Source organism: Nerophis ophidion, linkage group LG03 (genome assembly GCF_033978795.1).
Source record: "Nerophis ophidion isolate RoL-2023_Sa linkage group LG03, RoL_Noph_v1.0, whole genome shotgun sequence".
Lineage (NCBI taxonomy): Eukaryota > Metazoa > Chordata > Actinopteri > Syngnathiformes > Syngnathidae > Nerophis > Nerophis ophidion.
In genome coordinates this window covers 85941414-85961846 of record NC_084613.1, presented here as the reverse complement: position 1 = coordinate 85961846, position 20433 = coordinate 85941414, and the positions used below count along the sequence as shown (strand labels likewise).

The 20433-nt window shown below is 40.3% G+C and overlaps 1 protein-coding gene across 2 annotated transcripts in view; it reads right to left on the bottom strand.

The window, feature by feature from the left end:
* LOC133550165 (prostaglandin reductase 2-like) overlaps positions 1–19776 on the bottom strand; it is a 33452-nt gene extending 13676 nt beyond the window's left edge. Inside the window, exons 1-5 of one of the 2 annotated variants that reach the window (XM_061896267.1) lie at positions 19655–19776; positions 19456–19574; positions 14697–14996; positions 9291–9461; positions 9017–9241 (exon numbers count right to left, since the gene is read on the bottom strand). In XM_061896267.1, the coding sequence (XP_061752251.1) occupies positions 9017–9241; positions 9291–9461; positions 14697–14996; positions 19456–19574; positions 19655–19691 (852 nt within the window). In that variant the 5' untranslated portion in view covers positions 19692–19776. The remainder of the gene's footprint in view (positions 1–9016; positions 9242–9290; positions 9462–14696; positions 14997–19455; positions 19575–19654) is intronic. The other variant, XM_061896268.1, reaches the window with a different exon arrangement.
* Positions 19777–20433: the final 657 nt, after the last annotated feature.

The following is a 20433-nucleotide window of genomic DNA, read 5'->3' as shown; positions in this document are numbered from 1 at the left end:
TACATCCGACCAATCCAAGTCTAAGACTAGACCCGACCAATCCAAGTCTAAGACTAGATATGACCAATCCAAGTCCAAGACTAGATCAGACCAATCCAAGTCTAAGACTACATCTGACCAATCCAAGTCTAAGACGAGATATGACCAATCCAAGTCCAAGACTAGATCAGACCAATCCAAGTCTAAGACTAGATCCGACCAATCCAAGTCTAAGACTAGATCTGACCAATCCAAGTCTAAGACTAGATCCGACCAATCCAAGTCTAAGACTAGATCCGACCAATCCAAGTCTAAGACAAGATCCGACCAATCCAAGTCTAAGACTAGATCTGACCAATTCAAGTCTAAGACAAGATCCGACCAATCCAAGTCCAAGACTAGATCCAACCAATCCAAGTCGAAGACTACATCTGACCAATCCAAGTCTAAGACTAGATCCGACCAATCCAAGTGGAAGACTACATCTGACCAATCCAAGTCAAAGACTAGATCCGACCAATCCAAGTCGAAGACTACATCTGACCAATCCAAGTCTAAGACTAGATCCGACCAATCCAAGTCTAAGACTACATCTGACCAATCCAAGTCTAAGACGAGATATGACCAATCCAAGTCCAAGACTAGATCTGACCAATCCAAGTCTAAGACTAGATCCGACCAATCCAAGTCTAAGACTAGATCTGACCAATCCAAGTCTAAGACTACATCTGACCAATCCAAGTCTAAGACGAGATATGACCAATCCAAGTCTGAGACTAGATCCGACCAATCCAAGTCTAAGACTAGATCCGACCAATCCAAGTATAAGACTAGATCTCACCAATCCAAGTCCAAGACTAGATCCGACCAATCCAAGTCTAAGACTACATCTGACCAATCCAAGTCTAAGACTAGATCCGACCAATCCAAGTCTAAGACTACATCTGACCAATCCAAGTCTAAGACTAGATCAGACCAATCCAAGTCTAAGACTAGACCCGACCAATCCAAGTCTAAGACTAGATATGACCAATCCAAGTCCAAGACTAGATCAGACCAATCCAAGTCTAAGACTAGATCAGACCAATCCAAGTCTAAGACTAGATCCGACCAATCCAAGTCTAAGACTAGATCCGACCAATCCAAGTCCAAGACTAGATCCGACCAATCCAAGTCTAAGACAAGATCCGACCAATCCAAGTCTAAGACTAGATCCGACCAATCCAAGTCTAAGACTACATCTGACCAATCCAAGTCTAAGACGAGATATGACCAATCCAAGTCCAAGACTAGATCACACCAATCCAAGTCTAAGACTAGATCCGACCAATCCAAGTCTAAGACTAGATCTGACCAATCCAAGTCTAAGACTACATCTGACCAATCCAAGTCTAAAACGAGATATGACCAATCCAAGTCCAAGACTAGATCAGACCAATCCAAGTCTAAGACAAGATCCGACCAATCCAAGTCTAAGACAATATCCGACCAATCTAAGTCTAAGACTAGATCCGACCAATCCAAGTCTAAGACTACATCTGACCAATCCAAGTCTAAGACGAGATATGACCAATCCAAGTCCAAGACTAGATCAGACCAATCCAAGTCTAAGACTAGATCCGACCAATCCAAGTCTAAGACTAGATCTGACCAATCCAAGTCTAAGACTACATCTGACCAATCCAAGTCTAAGACTAGATCAGACCAATCCAAGTCTAAGACGAGATATGACCAATCCAAGTCCAAGACTAGATCAGACCAATCCAAGTCTAAGACTAGATCCGACCAATCCAAGTCTAAGACTAGATCTGACCAATCCAAGTCTAAGACTACATCTGACCAATCCAAGTCTAAAACGAGATATGACCAATCCAAGTCCAAGACTAGATCAGACCAATCCAAGTCTAAGACAAGATCCGACCAATCCAAGTCTAAGACAATATCCGACCAATCTAAGTCTAAGACTAGATCCGACCAATCCAAGTCTAAGACTACATCTGACCAATCCAAGTCTAAGACGAGATATGACCAATCCAAGTCCAAGACTAGATCAGACCAATCCAAGTCTAAGACTAGATCCGACCAATCCAAGTCTAAGACTAGATCTGACCAATCCAAGTCTAAGACTAGATCCGACCAATCCAAGTCTAAGACTAGATCCGACCAATCCAAGTCTAAGACGAGATATGACCAATCCAAGTCCAAGACTAGATCAGACCAATCCAAGTCTAAGACTAGATCCGACCAATCCAAGTCTAAGACTAGATCTGACCAATCCAAGTCTAAGACTACATCTGACCAATCCAAGTCTAAAACGAGATATGACCAATCCAAGTCCAAGACTAGATCAGACCAATCCAAGTCTAAGACAAGATCCGACCAATCCAAGTCTAAGACAATATCCGACCAATCTAAGTCTAAGACTAGATCCGACCAATCCAAGTCTAAGACTACATCTGACCAATCCAAGTCTAAGACGAGATATGACCAATCCAAGTCCAAGACTAGATCTGACCAATCCAAGTCTAAGACTAGATCTGACCAATCCAAGTCTAAGACTAGATCCGACCAATCCAAGTCTAAGACTAGATCCGACCAATCCAAGTCTAAGACTAGATATGACCAATCCAAGTCTGAGACTAGATCCGACCAATCCAAGTCTAAGACTACATCTGACCAATCCAAGTCTAAGACTAGATCAGACCAATCCAAGTCTAAGACTAGATCAGACCAATCCAAGTCTAAGACAAGATCCGACCAATCCAAGTCGAAGACTACATCTGACCAATCCAAGTCTAAGACTAGATCCGACCAATCCAAGTCTAAGACTACATCTGACCAATCCAAGTCTAAGACGAGATATGACCAATCCAAGTCCAAGACTAGATCCGACCAATCCAAGTCTAAGACTAGATCAGACCAATCCAAGTCTAAGACTAGATCCGACCAATCCAAGTCTAAGACTAGATATGACCAATCCAAGTCTGAGACTAGATCCGACCAATCCAAGTCTAAGACTACATCTGACCAATCCAAGTCTAAGACTAGATCAGACCAATCCAAGTCTAAGACTAGATCAGACCAATCCAAGTCTAAGACTAGATCAGACCAATCCAAGTCTAAGACTAGATCTGACCAATCCAAGTCTAAGACGAGATATGACCAATCCAAGTCTAAGACTAGATCTGACCAATCCAAGTCTAAGACTACATCTGACCAATCCAAGTCTAAAACAAGATATGACCAATCCAAGTCCAAGACTAGATCAGACCAATCCAAGTCTAAGACAAGATCCGACCAATCCAAGTCTAAGACAATATCCGACCAATCTAAGTCTAAGACTAGATCCGACCAATCCAAGTCTAAGACTACATCTGACCAATCCAAGTCTAAGACGAGATATGACCAATCCAAGTCCAAGACTAGATCAGACCAATCCAAGTCTAAGACTAGATCCGACCAATCCAAGTCTAAGACTAGATCTGACCAATCCAAGTCTAAGACTAGATCCGACCAATCCAAGTCTAAGACTAGATCCGACCAATCCAAGTCTAAGACGAGATATGACCAATCCAAGTCCAAGACTAGATCAGACCAATCCAAGTCTAAGACTAGATCCGACCAATCCAAGTCTAAGACTAGATCTGACCAATCCAAGTCTAAGACTACATCTGACCAATCCAAGTCTAAAACGAGATATGACCAATCCAAGTCCAAGACTAGATCAGACCAATCCAAGTCTAAGACAAGATCCGACCAATCCAAGTCTAAGACAATATCCGACCAATCTAAGTCTAAGACTAGATCCGACCAATCCAAGTCTAAGACTACATCTGACCAATCCAAGTCTAAGACGAGATATGACCAATCCAAGTCCAAGACTAGATCAGACCAATCCAAGTCTAAGACTAGATCCGACCAATCCAAGTCTAAGACTAGATCTGACCAATCCAAGTCTAAGACTAGATCCGACCAATCCAAGTCTAAGACTAGATCCGACCAATCCAAGTCTAAGACTAGATATGACCAATCCAAGTCTGAGACTAGATCCGACCAATCCAAGTCTAAGACTACATCTGACCAATCCAAGTCTAAGACTAGATCAGACCAATCCAAGTCTAAGACTAGATCAGACCAATCCAAGTCTAAGACAAGATCCGACCAATCCAAGTCGAAGACTACATCTGACCAATCCAAGTCTAAGACTAGATCCGACCAATCCAAGTCTAAGACTACATCTGACCAATCCAAGTCTAAGACGAGATATGACCAATCCAAGTCCAAGACTAGATCCGACCAATCCAAGTCTAAGACTAGATCAGACCAATCCAAGTCTAAGACTAGATCCGACCAATCCAAGTCTAAGACTAGATATGACCAATCCAAGTCTGAGACTAGATCCGACCAATCCAAGTCTAAGACTACATCTGACCAATCCAAGTCTAAGACTAGATCAGACCAATCCAAGTCTAAGACTAGATCAGACCAATCCAAGTCTAAGACTAGATCAGACCAATCCAAGTCTAAGACTAGATCTGACCAATCCAAGTCTAAGACGAGATATGACCAATCCAAGTCCAAGACTAGATCAGACCAATCCAAGTCTATGAGCACAGACTGATGAGGCCAAAGGTCTTCTAAGACAAAGCAAACAGTCCAGTAGCGATTGATCAAATATTGCAGTCCGCACATATCTCGTGTGTGTGACTGCCATCATATTTCAGTCTACACATATCTCTTATGTGTGACTGCCATCCTATTGCAGTCCGCACGTATCTCTTATGTGTGACTGCCATCATATTGCAGTCCACATGTATCTCTTATGTGTGACTGCCATCATATTGCAGTCTACACGTATCTCTTATGTGTGACTGCCATCATATTGCAGTCTACACGTATCTCTTATGTGTGACTCCCATCATATTGCAGTCTACACGTATCTCTTATGTGTGACTGCCATCATATTGCAGTCTACACGTATCTCTTATGTGTGACTCCCATCATATTGCAGTCTACACGTATCTCTTATGTGTGACTGCCATCATATCACAGTCACCACGCATCTCTTATGTGTGACTGCCATCCTATTGCAGTCCGCACGTATGTCTTATGTGTGACTGCCATCACATCACAGTCACCACGCATCTCTTATGTGTGACTGCCATCCTATTGCAGTCCGCACGTATGTCTTATGTGTGACTGCCATCACATCACAGTCACCACGCATCTCTTATGTGTGACTGCCATCCTATTGCAGTCCGCACATATCTCTTATATGTGACTGCCATCATATTGCAGTCTAGACGCATTTTTTAAGTGTGACTGCCATCATATTGCAGTCCATGTAGCTTTTATGTGTGGCTGCCATCATATTGCAGTCTACACGTATCTCTTATGTGTCACTGCCGTCATATTGCAGTCCGCACATATCTCGTGTGTGTGACTGCCATCATATTTCAGTCTACACATATCTCTTATGTGTGACTGCCATCCTATTGCAGTCCGCACGTATGTCTTATGTGTGACTGCCATCATATTGCAGTCCACATGTATCTCTTATGTGTGACTGCCATCATATTGCAGTCCGCACGTATCTCTTATGTGTGACGGCCATCATATTGCAGTCTACACGTATCTCTTATGTGTGACTGCCATCATATCACAGTCACCACGCATCTCTTATGTGTGACTGCCATCCTATTGCAGTCTACACGTATGTCTTATGTGTGACTGCCATCATATCACAGTCTACATGTATCTCTTACATGTGACTGCCGTCATATTGCAATCCACGTGTATCTCTTATGTGTGGCTGCCATCATATTGCAGTTTACACGTATCTCTTATGTGTGACTGCCATCATATTGCAATCCACATATATCTCTTATGTGTGGCTGCCATCATATTGCAGTCCACACGTATCTCTTATGTGTGACTGCCATCATATTGCAGTCTACACGTAACTCTTATGTGTGACTGCCATCATACTCGGGAATCATTTGGTGATTTAAAAAAAACGTCAAGGTCGGTAAGCACAACCAGAATTATTCCGTACAGACTGACTCAGTGGCCTAGTGGTTAGAGTGTCCGCCCTGAGATGGGTAGGTCGTGAGTTCAAACCCCGGCCGAGTCATACCAAAAACTATAAAAATGGGAGCCATTACCTCCCTGCTTGGCACTCAGCATCATAGGATGGAATTGGGGGTTAAATCACCAAAAATAATTTCCCAGGCGCAGCCACCACTGCTGCTCACTGCTCCCCTGTGGGGGATGGGTCAAATGCAGAGGATAATTCCACCGCACCTGGTGTGTGTGTGTGAATGTGTGTTTTGAGGGAATGAAATGATTTTAAGTGCACCTTATAGTTTGAAAATACAAATACAAATCATTTTAACTTGGATTTTTCCCCTGGCTTCGAGACTCTCCCGAAGATCACTGCAGGAAGACACGACAAACTCCCTTTTTTGTCTCTCATGGACACAAACCTGTTGTTGTGAACTTTGGACCAGCGATGGCAAATACATCAAGGCCGCGGAACAGAGAGACACTACGGGCTTATACACACACACATAAATATACGCCACACATACACCCTCCTGTCCCCCAATCCAACGCCCTCGATGCAATCCCGTAGGGGTGATGAATGGATGGTCAGCGCCTGAGAGCTGCGGCCTACCACCATGACCTTTACCTACCTTCCCTCTGTTGCTAGATATCTCGAGATGTATGTTGTAATATGTTTATGTGCTTTGCTACGGAGGTTTTTTCTCACTCCAGACTGGGCCCCCTTAGGAGCCCAGTCTGGATTGTATTTTTTTACTCATCAATCAATCAATCAATGTTTACTTATATAGCCCTAAATCACTAGTGTCTCAAAGGGCTGCACAAACCACCACGACATCCTCGGTAGGCCCACATAAGGGCAAGGAAAACTCACCCAGTGGGACGTCGGTGACAATAATGACTATGAGAACCTTAGAGAGGAGGAAAGCAATGGATGTCGAGCGGGTCTAACATGATACTGTGAAAGTTCAATCCATAGTGGCTCCAACACAGTCGCGAGAGTCCAGTCCAAAGCGGATCCAACACAGCAGCGAGAGTCCCGTTCACAGCGGAGCCAGCAGGAAACCATCCCAAGCGGAGGCGGATCAGCAGCGCAGAGATGTCCCCAGCCGATACACAGGCAAGCAGTACATGGCCACCGGATCGGACCGGACCCCCTCCACAGGGGAGGGGGGGACATAGGAGAAAAAGAAAAGAAACAGCAGATCAACTGGTCTAAAAAGGGAGTCTATTTAAAGGCTAGAGTATACAAATGAGTTTTAAGGTGAGACTTAAATGCTTCTACTGAGGTGGCATCTCGAACTGTTACCGGGAGGGCATTCCAGAGTACTGGAGCCCGAACGGAAAACGCTCTATAGCCCGCAGACTTTTTTTGGGCTTTGGGAATCACTAACAAGCCGGAGTCCTTTGAAGGCAGATTTCTTGCCGGGACATATGGTACAATACAATCGGCAAGATAGGATGGAGCTAGACCGTGTAGTATTTTATACGTAAGTAGTAAAACCTTAAAGTCACATCTTAAGTGCACAGGAAGCCAGTGCAGATGAGCCAGTATAGGTATATATGTATGTATATATGTATATAAAGGTATATACAGTATAGGTATATATGTATGTATATATGTATATAAAGGTATATACAGTATAGGTATATATGTATGTATATATGTATATAAAGGTATATACAGTATAGGTATATATGTATGTATATATGTATATAAAGGTATATACAGTATAGGTATATATGTATGTATATATGTATATAAAGGTGTATACAGTATAGGTATATATGTATGTATATATGTATATAAAGGTATATACAGTATAGGTATATATGTATGTATATATGTATATAAAGGTATATACAGTACAGGCGTAATGTGATCAAACTTTCTTGTTCTTGTCAAAAGTCTAGCAGCCGCATTTTGTACCAACTCCTTCCCCAGTGTTTACCTTTTTCCCATCTTTTACGGGGCGCCTTATGGCGACCCATCAGCGTTCTTGTTCTGTAACCCTGTATACTGTTTGTCTAATCTTGAACAGGTTTGTGCTGAAAACAAAGTTTCGTTGTCATTGTTGCAATGACAATAAAGACCTACCTACCTATATTATTATCCATCCATCCATGCATTTTCTACCACTTATTCCCTTTCGGGGTCGCGGGGGGCGCTGGCGCCTATCTCAGCTACAATCGGGCGGAAGGCGGGGTACACCCTGGACAAGTCGCCACCTCATCGCAGGGCACAACACAGATAGACAGACAACATTCACACTCACATTCACACACTAGGGACCATTTAGTGTTGCCAATCAACCTATCCCCAGGTGCATGTCTTTGGAGGTGGGAGGAAGCCGGAGTACCCGGAGGGAACCCACGCATTCACGGGGAGAACATGCAAACTCCACACAGAAAGATCCCGAGCCTGGATTTGAACCCAGGACTGCAGGAACTTCGTATTGTGAGGCAGACGCACTAACCCCTCTGCCACCGTGAAGCCCCCTATATTATTATATTAATAATAATTTGAACACTTCAGCTTTTTCTCATTAAATTCTGTTTATATTTTGTTTTTTTGTCCTACATTGTTACTAGTGAAGTGAAGTGAATTATATTTATATAGCGCTTTTTCTCTAGTGACTCAAAGCGCTTTACATAGTGAAACCCAATATCTAAGTTACATTCAAACCAGTGTGGGTGGCACTGGGAGCAGGTGGGTAAAGTGCCTTGCCCAAGGACACAACAGCAGTGACTAGGATGGCGGAAGCGGGAATCGAACCTGCAACCCTCAAGTTGCTGGCACGGCCACTCTACCAACCGAGCTAAACCGCTCGATTTTTTTCCTGACAATACTGTATTCTGCAGGCCAATAGAACTCAGAATCTTCTCATTTGGGCTATAAAATCTTCTTCAATATTTCCATGTAAGTTCAAGTCTATGAAAAGTAGAACGCCAGATTTGAACGCCTTTTCCTCACCTGAGCGATGACGGCGTCGCTGATGCTTCCTCCCACGTTGTCGAAATAAACGTCGACGCCATCGGGGCAGCGATCTCGCAGAGCGGCGGCCACGTCTTGTCGCCGGTAGTTGATGGCACCGGAAAAGGCTAACACTTCCACTAGGGTTTTGCACTTTTCCTCAGAACCGCATATCCCGACCACCCTGCTGCACCCGTCTAGGCGGCCGATCTGGACGTAGGACGCCTGTGCTGTTATTTCTCACAATGACTAATCTGACCGTGGCGTGACTTACCTGCCCCGCTATCGAGCCGCAAGCTCCCGCTGCTCCGCTGACCACCAGTGTTTGATTGGCACCTTGGGTCACGTGACCCTTCTCTCTCATGCCCAACAGCGCGGTCAAGCCCGTCATGCCCACCGCACCCAAAAAGTAGGACAGATGGCCGTCCACTAACGATGGATCCACCTTTGGAATGAAAACAGAAGCTTAAAGAATAAGGATACACCATTTAAATTATAAATAAATACAAATGTTAAAAAAAAAAGATGACAAAGGATAAGCAATCATTTTTGAATAAAATGCACTCCTTGACTGCAGCCAGCAGGGGCGCTAGCTAGTTAATCTTAACATGTTTTCGGGTCTCCCCATGTCTAGCATTAAAAGATTACAGTTGGTACAAAATGCGGCTGCTAGACTTTTGACAAGAACAAGAAAGTTTGATCACATTACGCCTGTACTGTATATACCTTTATATACATATATACATACATATATACCTATACTGTATATACCTTTGTATACATATATACATACATATATACCTATACTGTATATACCTTTATATACATATATACATACATATATACCTATACTGTATATACCTTTATATACATATATACATACATATATACCTATACTGGCTCACCTGCACTGGCTTCCTGTGCACTTAAGATGTGACTTTAAGGTTTTACTACTTACGTATAAAATACTACACGGTCTAGCTCCATCCTATCTTGCCGATTGTATTGTACCATATGTCCCGGCAAGAAATCTGCCTTCAAAGGACTCCGGCTTGTTAGTGATTCCCAAAGCCCAAAAAAAGTCTGCGGGCTATAGAGCGTTTTCCGTTCGGGCTCCAGTACTCTGGAATGCCCTCCCGGTAACAGTTCGAGATGCCACCTCAGTAGAAGCATTTAAGTCTCACCTTAACACTCATTTGTATACTCTAGCCTTTAAATAGACTCCCTTTTTAGACCAGTTGATCTGCTGTTTCTTTTCTTTTTCTTCTATGTCCCACTCTCCCCTGTGGAGGGGGTCCGGTCCGATCCGGTGGCCATGTACTGCTTGCCTGTGTATCGGCTGGGGACATCTCTGCGCTGCTGATCCGCCTCCGCTTGGGATGGTTTCCTGCTGGCTCCGCTGTGAACGGGACTCTCGCTGCTGTGTTGGAATCCGCTTTGGACTGGACTCTCGCGACTGTGTTGGATCCAATATGGATTGAACTTTCACAGTATCATGTTAGACCCGCTCGACATCCATTGCTTTCCTCCTCTCCAAGGTTCTCATAGTCATCATTGTCACCGACGTCCCACTGGGTCATTATTGTCACCGATGTCCCACTGGGTGTGAGTTTTCCTTGCCCTTATGTGGGCCTACCGAGGATGTCGTGGTGGTTTGTGCAGCCCTTTGAGACACTAGTGATTTAGGGCTATATAAGTAAACATTGATTGATTGATTGATTGATGTTTGAGGTATAATTTCTAAACATAGATGAGGAACGTCAAATAGGATGTATTCCGCATGGAAACAGGAGTCTAGAACGTTTAAGTAAAGGTTTTGTTAGGGAACCTGTGGCTCTAGAGCCAGATGTGGCTCTTTTGATGCCTGCATCTGGCACTCGGATAAATCTGAGCTGACATTGCTTAACAGGATAAGTAATGAATAATTCCACTTGTAATCACAGTGTTAAATATAAAATATTCTCATGCATTTTTAATCCATCCATCCGTTTTCTACCGCACCTGTTCAAGAAGTTGCGTTAATGGTAAGAAGTTATTTATTTATTACTGGTAAGTGTGGGGCTTGCCCTCCTGAGGGTACTTCAGACCCCCAAGCACCGACATGAGAGCCTGTTTCAGGGTTACAATATTGTTTTATTTTTCAATACGTTTCCAGCAATAGTATTTCCAGCCCCAACCCAGTCTCTCCTCCTGGCTGCTGCTTATAACAGAGCGACAGGTGATTAGATAAAAAGGCCCAGGTGGGCCTTCTACGCACCTGTCGCTGCAGACCCGCAGACCACGCCCCCTCCACAGTTAGCTTCAGAATAACAATGTTATTACAAAGAATAAGAGACCTATTGTACTCTAGAAATGTTGGTCTTACTTAAAAAATGCACGTGTTTAGTTATGTTCAGTGTTAAAAAAAATATTATATGGCTCTTACGGAAATATATTTTAAAATATTTGGCTTTTTGGCTCTCTCTGCCAAAAAGGTTCCCGACCCCTGTGTTAGAATCTAATGTAATGAAAAAAAACCCCAGCTAAATATATATTTTTTTATAATAATGATTTTTTTAATAAAATTGTATAATTCATTTATTACATATTATACCATTATAATTATATTGTAAAAAGTATTTACGCTTTCATAATTGTTTTAAATAATTTGGTTAATTGCATTATATATATTCTAATTATATTATTATTCTATTTTTTTTTACTACAACAATATTTAGTCGTTTACAATATTATATCATATTATATAATTATTTTACAAATAATTAAATTTTATAATATATTATAATTTTGTCATATTTTAAAATAAAACAAATACAGTTAATGAATTAATAATTGTAAAAATATATTCCATGGATAAAATTGATTAATTTAGCAACTCTGATTAATTTTGATGATGATTTTCCTCGCATAACACAATTTGTTAGAAATAATTAAATGACTAATTACTTTTAAAAAATGTAGCTTATAGAATTATTAAGGATAAAAAAATTGTTTGAATTAAATCAATAAGTCAATGAAAACATTTAAATAAAAAGGAGTTTAGAACGTTCAACAAAAGTTTTTGTTAGAATCTAATGTAATGAAAACCCCCCAGCTATATATATATTTTTTATAATAACTATTTTTTAATAAAATTGTATTATTCATTTATTACATATTATATATACAGTACCATTATAATTATATTGTAAAAAGCATTTAAACTTTCATAAGTGTTTGAAATAATCGTATTTTTTGCATCATATATATTCTATTATAATTATATTATCATTCCATATATTATTTTATTTTTTTACTACAAAAATATTTAGTCGTTTACACTATGTTTTACATTATGTATATTATAATTATATTATCATTATATTATATAATTATTATACATATAATTACCTTGTATAATATATAATTTTGTAAATTAAAAAAAAAAAAAAAATACATTTTATAAATTGTAAAAAAAACATTACATGGCTAAAATATATTAATTTAGCAACCCTGATTGTTTTTTTATGATGATTTTCCTCGCATAACAAAATTTGTTAGAAAAAATTAAATGACTAATTACTTGAACAAATATATAGCTTATAGAATAATAAGGATACATTGTTTTTTAATTAAAATAATAATAAATCAATAAAAACATTTTTTTTTTAAAACAGGAGTCTAGAACATTCAAATAAAGGTTTTGTTAGAATCTAATGTTGCAAGCTATAGATATATTTTTTAGAATTAATTTTTAATTAAATTGTATTATTCTTTTTTTTGATGTTATATATACAGTACCATTATAATTATATTGTAAAAAGTATTTTAACTTTAATAATTGTTTGAAATAATTTCATTATTTGCATTATATATATCCTATTATAATTATATTATTATTCTATATATTATTTTATTTTTTTACTACAAAGATATTTAGTTGTTACAATATTTTTTATATTATATGTATAAGTATTATATTATCATTATATTATATAATTATTATACATTTAATTACCTTGTATAATATATTATAATCTTGTAATAAAAAAAAACCAAATACATTTTTATAAATTAATAATTGTAAAAAATTACATTAATTTAGCAACACTGATTGATTTTGATTATGATTTTCCTCGCATAACACAATTTGTTAGAAGGAATTAAATGACTAATTACTAAAAAAAAAATGTTTAGCTTATTGAATCAATAATGATAAAAAAATTAAATAAAATCATAATTAATCAATGAAAACATTTTTAAAAAGAATGACTAAGGATAAACAATCATTTTTTGATAACATGCACTCGGTGACTGCAACCAGCAGGGGTGCTAGCTATTAAATCTTAACGAGGTTGCTGTATAATTTCTAAACGTAGATGAAGAACGTCAGATAGGATGTACACCGCTCTATACAATTCTAACATTGAAACAGGAGTCAAGAACAATCAAATAAAGGCTTTGTTAGAATCTAATGTAGCAAGCTATGGATATATTGTTTTATAATTTATTTTTAATAAAATTGTATTTTTCATTTATTAGATATTATATATACCATTATAATTATAATGTAAAAAGCATTTGAACTTTAATAATTATTTTTACTAATTTCATTATTTGTATCATATATATTATATTAGAATTATATTATTATATTTTTTTACTACAAATAAATATAGTTGTTACAATATTTTTTATATTATATGTATTAGTATTATATTAGCTTTATATTATATATTTATTATATAAATAATACCATTTATCTTTGTAATTTTGTTATATTTAAAAATAAAACAAATACATTTTATAAATTAATAATTGTAAAAAAATGTTCTGTCATAAAAAAAATCAGCTTTATTAAATTTTTTGATAATTATTTGTTTTTCATAAAATGTTATGATTCATATTATTAGATATTATATATACCATTACAATTATATTATAGAAATAAAAATTGTATTGTAAATATTATTTAAATTGTCATAATCGTTTTAATATTTTTTGTTGTTGTATTATATCATAGGTATTATTATTCTATTGGTTTTTTTTATAAAAATATTTTTTGTACAATATTTTATTCATATTATATGTATTATAATTTTATGATTATATTATTTAATTACATTTTATACTATATTATAATTTTGTCATGCTTTAAAATCAAACTATTAATAAGAAAAACATATAAATCAAATAGATTAATTTAGCAACCCTGATTAATTTTGATGATTATTTTCCTCTCATAACGAACGAACCAAATGACTAATTAGTACTAAAAAAATGCAGTTGAAAATACTTAATAAAAATATCTATGGAGAAATACATGGTTTTCCTACTGTTTGCTGCCATTCTAAATAATAGTAATGACATCAAATACCGGTAACACATTTTAAATAAATAACGGACTAAATACTGCAAAAAATATTTTTAAATAGAAAGTTCACACCAGCATAGCTTTGGAAGCAGGAGTTCAGAACATTCACATCATGATTTGTCAGAAAGAATAAAATGACTAATTTTTAAATTAAAAAATCATGTTATGTAAACAATGGCAGCTTTCCTACGGTCTTCTTTCTGTCTTTTAAAATAGTGAATCAAATATTATAAAATAACGTAAAATTATGAAATAATATTCATATTTTTTCAAATATTTTAGAAACAAAATAATGGAACTCAATGTGGCCATGATAGTGCGTGCAACCTTGTGTAGGAGACTTCCTGTCACAGCAGCATGGCTCTGCCAGGGCCAGTTGAAGGATGTGACCACGTCTCCCCGGCAGAAAGCGCTGTGTCGGCTGGACTCCACCACGCCCACACCTCCACCGTCTGGGCTGGACTCCACCACGCCCACACCTCCACCGTCTGGGCTGGACTCCACCACGCCCACACCTCCACCGTCTGGGCTGGACTCCACCACGCCCACACCTCCACCGTCTGCACTCTGGCACAGCTGCCATGGAGTCAGGTACTCAGCGCCGGTGTCTTCGTTCATCCTGCATCTCTGCCACGCACAGACATGACACTTGGTAAATTGCTTCCTTCAACAATGGTTATATTGACCTAGACTGGGGGGGCCACGGACTGACAAATGAAAGGCCAACTGAAAGCTTTCATCAACTTCATGCTAAACATCCATCCATCCATCCATTTTCTACCGCTTATTCCCTTTTTGGGGTGGCGGGGGGCGCTGGCGCCTATCTCAGCTACAATCGGGCGGAAGGCGGGGTACACCCTGGACAAGTCGCCATCTCATCGCAGGGCCAACACAGATAGACAAACTCATTCTAAACATCTCTTCAAAAATAAAGAAATATTTATCATCAATATTTATGGAACATGTCCACAATATTGCATTGTTGTATTTCTTTTCACAGTTTATGAATTTACATTCATATTTTACCTGAGATAGGCAACGCGACCCCAAAGGGTATAAGCGGTGGAATATGGATGGATGGATAAATTTATATTTTGTTGAAGTATTATTCAATATATATATGTATAAAGGATTTTTGAATTGTTGCCATTTTTCAATAAATATATTTAGAAAGGATTGTTGTGCAGCCCTTTGAGACACTAGTGATTTAGGGCTATATAAGTAAACATTGATTGATTGATTGATTTTTGAATTGTTGCTATTTTTAGAATATTTTCAAAAAATCTCACGTATCCCTTGGCATACCTTCAAGTACCCCCAGGGGTACGCGTACCCCCATTCGAGAAACACTGATATAGGGGTCCGAACCTAGTTCTGTACCATATAGGGGTCCGAACCTAGTTCTGTACCATATAGGGGTCCGAACCTAGTTCTGTGTACCATATAGGGGTCCGAACCTAGTTCTGTGTACCATATAGGGGTCCGAACCTAGTTCTGTGTACCATATAGGGGTCCGAACCTAGTTCTGTACCATATAGGGGTCCGAACCTAGTTCTGTACCATATAGGGGTCCGAACCTAGTTCTGTACCATATAGGGGTTCGAACCTAGTTCTGTACCATATAGGGGTCCAAACCTAGTCTGTACCATATAGGGGTCCGAATCTAGTTATGTACCATATAGGGGTCCGAACTTAGTTCTGTACCACATAGGGGTCCGAACCTAGTTCTGTACCATATAGGGGCCTGAACCTAGTTCTGTACCATATAGAGGTCCGAACCTAGTTCTGTACCATATAGAGGTCCGAACCCAGTACTGTACCATATAGGGGTCCGAACCTAGTTCTGTACCATATAGGGGTCCGAACCTAGTTCTGTACCATATAGGGGTCCGAACCTAGTTCTGTACCATATAGGGGTCCGAGTCTAGTTATGTGCCACATAGGGGTCCGAACCTAGGTCTGTAACATATAGGGGTCCGAACCTAGTTCTGTACCATATAGGGGTCCGAACCTAGTTCTGTACCACATAGGGGTCCGAACCTAGTTCTGTACCACATAGGGGTCCGAACCTAGTTCTGTACCACATAGGGGTCCGAACCTAGTTCTGTACCACATAGGTGTCCGAACCTAGTTCTGTACCACATAGGGGTCCGAACCTAGTTCTGTACCACATAGGGGTCCGAACCTAGTTCTGTACCACATAGGGGTCCGAACCTAGGTCTGTACCACATAGGGGTCCGAACCTAGTTCTGTACCATATAGGGGTCCGAACCTAGGTCTGTACCACATAGGGGTCCGAACCTAGTTCTGTACCATATAGGGGTCCGACCCTAGTTCTGTACCACATAGGGGTCCGAACCTAGTTATGTGCCATATAGGGGTCCGACCCTAGTTCTGTACCACATAGGGGTCCGAATCTAGTTATGTACCATATAGGGGTCCGAACTTAGTTCTGTACCATATAGGGGTCCGAACCTAGTTCTGTACCATATAGGGGTCCGAACCTAGTTCTGTACCATATAGGGGTCTGAACCTAGTTCTGTACCATATAGGGGTCTGAACCTAGTTCATTACCATATAGAGGTCTGAACCTAGTTCTGTACCTTATAGGGGTCCGAACCTAGTTCTGTACCAGTTGGGGTCCGAATCTAGTTATGTGCCATATAGGGGTCCGAACCTAGTTATGTACCATAAAAAGGTCCGAAACTAGTTCTGTACCATAAAAAGGTCCGAACCTAGTTATGTACCATAAAAAGGTCCGAACCTAGTTATGTACCATAAAAAGGTCCGAACCTAGTTCTGTACCATATAGGGGTCCGAACCTAGTTCTGTACCATATAGGGGTCCGAACCTAGTTATGTACCATATAGGGGTCCGAACCTAGTTCTGTACCATATAGCGGTCCGAACCTACTTCTGTACCATATAGGGGTCCGATCCTAGTTCTGTACCATATATGGGTCCGAACTTAGTTCTGTACCATATAGGGGTCCGAACCTAGTTCTGTACCATATAGGGGTCCGAACCTAGTTCTGTACCATATAGGGGTCCGAACCTAGTTCATTACCATATAGAGGTCCGAACCTAGTTCTGTACCATATAGGGGTCCGAACCTAGTCCTGTAACATATAGGGCTCCGAACCTAGTCCTGTACCATATAGGGGTCCGAACCTAGTTCTGTACCATATAGGGGTCCGAACCTAGCACTGTAACATATAGGGGTCCGAATCTAGTTATGTGCCATATAGGGGTCCGAACCTAGTTCTGCACCATATAGGGGTCCGAACCTAGCACTGTAACATATAGGGGTCCGAATCTAGTTATGTGCCATATAGGGGTCCGAACCTAGTTCTGTACCATATAGGGGTCCGAACCTAGCACTGTAACATATAGGGGTCCGAACCTAGTTCTGTACCATATAGGGGTCCGAATCTAGTTATGTGCCATATAGGGGTCCGAACCTAGTTCTGCACCATATAGGGGTCCGAACCTAGTTCTGTGTACCATGTAGAGGTCCGAACCTAGTTCTGTAACATATAGGGGTCCGAACCTAGTTCTGTACCATATAGGGGTCCGAACCTAGTTCTGTAACATATAGGGGTCCGAACCTAGTTCTGTACCATATAGGGGTCCGAACCTAGTTCTGTAACTTATAGGGGTCCGAACCTAGTTCTGTACCATAGAGGGGTCCGAACCTAGTTCTGTACCATATAGGGGTCCGAACCTAGTTCTGTACCATATAGGGGTCCGAACCTAGTTCTGTACCATATAGGGGTCCGAACCTAGTTCTGTAACATATAGGGGTCCGAACCTAGTTCTGTAACATATAGGGGTCCGAACCTAGTTCTGTAACATATAGGGGTCCGAACCTAGTTATGTGCCATATAGGGGTCTGAACCTAGTTCTGTACCATATAGGGGTCCTAACCTAGTTCTGTACCATATAGGGGTCCGAACCTAGTTCTGTACCATATAGGGGTCCGAACCTAGTTCTGTACCACATAGGGGTCCGAACCTAGTTCTGTACCATATAGGGGTCCGAACCTAGTTCTGTACCATATAGGGGTCCGACCCTAGTTCTGTACCATATAGGGGTCCGAACCTAGTTCTGTACCATATAGGGGTCCGAACCTAGTTCTGTACCATATAGGGGTCCGAACCTAGTTCTGTACCATATAGGGGTCCGAACCTAGTTCTGTACCATATAGGGGTCCGAACCTATTTCTGTAACATATAGGGGTCCGAACATAGTTCTGTACCATATAGGGGTCCGAACCTAGTTCTGTACCGAACCTAGTTCTGTACCATATAGGGGTCCGAACCTAGTTCTGTACCATATAGGGGTCCAATCCTAGTTCTGTACCATATAGGGGTCCGAACCTAGTTCTGTACCATATAGAAGTCCGAACCTAGTTCTGTACCATATAGGGGTCCGAACCTAGTTCTGTACCATATAGGGGTCCGAACCTAGTTCTGTACCATATAGGGGTCCGAACCTAGTTCTGTACCATATAGAGGTCCGAACCTAGTTCTGTACCATATAGGGGTCCGAACCTAGTTCTGTAACATATAGGGGCCCGAACCTAGTTCTGTACCATATAGGGGCCCGAATCTAGTTATGTGCCATATAGGGGTCCGAACCTAGTTCTGTACCTTATAGGGGTCCGAACCTAGTTCTGTACCATATAGGGGTCCGAACCTAGTTCTGTAACTTATAGGGGTCCGAACCTAGTTCTGTACCATATAGGGGTCCGAACCTAGTTCTGTACCATATAGGGGTCCGAACCTAGTTCTGTACCATATAGGGGTCCGAACCTAGTTCTGTAACATATAGGGGTCCGAACCTAGTTCTGTAACATATAGGGGTCCGAACCTAGTTCTGTACCACATAGGGGTCCGAACCTAGTTCTGTGCCATATAGGGGTCCGAATCTAGTTATGTGCCATATAGGGGTCCGAACCTAGTTCTGTACCATATAGAGGTCCGAACCTAGTTCTGTACCATATAGGGGTCCGAACTTAGTTCTGTACCATATAAGTGTCCGAACCTAGTTCTGTACCATATGGAGGTCCAATCCTAGTTCTGTACCATATAGGGGTCCACTGAGAGATAAAGAGTCCTCACTAGGACTTCCTCCTCTTGCAGATCAAGTGCGAGGTTTGTCTCTTCCAGGCGGAAGTTAGCAGGAACTGGCTTATTGTTAGCCCCTGCAGCAACATACACACGAAGTCAGTTACGCCGACGAAAATATATTGCTTGAATTCCCGGAATGACGAGCTCAACAAACCTGGTCTGGAGGCGAGAACAACTTTCTTCACCAGCATCTTTGAAAGTGTATATTTTATTATCCAGAAGTAATGCTCTCACGCTGTTTTGTTTGTTGACATCAAGTTTAAAATTAGATCTTTCCTCTATGCTAACATCCGGTTTGGTTTGCGTTTGATCAAAAGCACGCGTCGTAACTTTTCACGTACTTTTACATTTTAAACTGTAACGTAAACATAAAATATAGTTTTTTATTCATATGTCTGGCTTGGGAGTGAATGTGCACAATGCGTGGGTCTATATTTGTGAAAGTGCGACGTCACTTCGACCGACATTACTCCGATGCGGTAAGTAGACATCTTGTCTTGTCGTTTATCTCTGGCATGGTGTCCCCTTAGCAATAGCGGTCCGGGCAGCAAAATTGTGACCCGCTGGTTTATTACGCGAGTAATCTTCCACTTTCTCGCCTGCAGCTAAATTCAAACATACATTGTTGGAATTAACATCAAATATTTTGGGGTTGAAGGTGGTTTTTAATCACCTGCTAGCCGCAGGGAAAGCACCGGAACCTTCTTGGCAAGCTCACATGTCCACCCGGACACGTGACGTCATGTGGAGGAATTTTTTTTCTCCATAAACAAAACAACATTTTTGACCTCCGCCAAGCACACTGAAGTCGTCACAAAGGAAGAAGTGGAAGACACAATCAGCCTGAGTACTGTTTTTTACTTTTAACTGACATCTAGGCGTTTTGTTGCTAGTCCCAACTGACCAAAACATTAAAATGTCACATTTCCACAA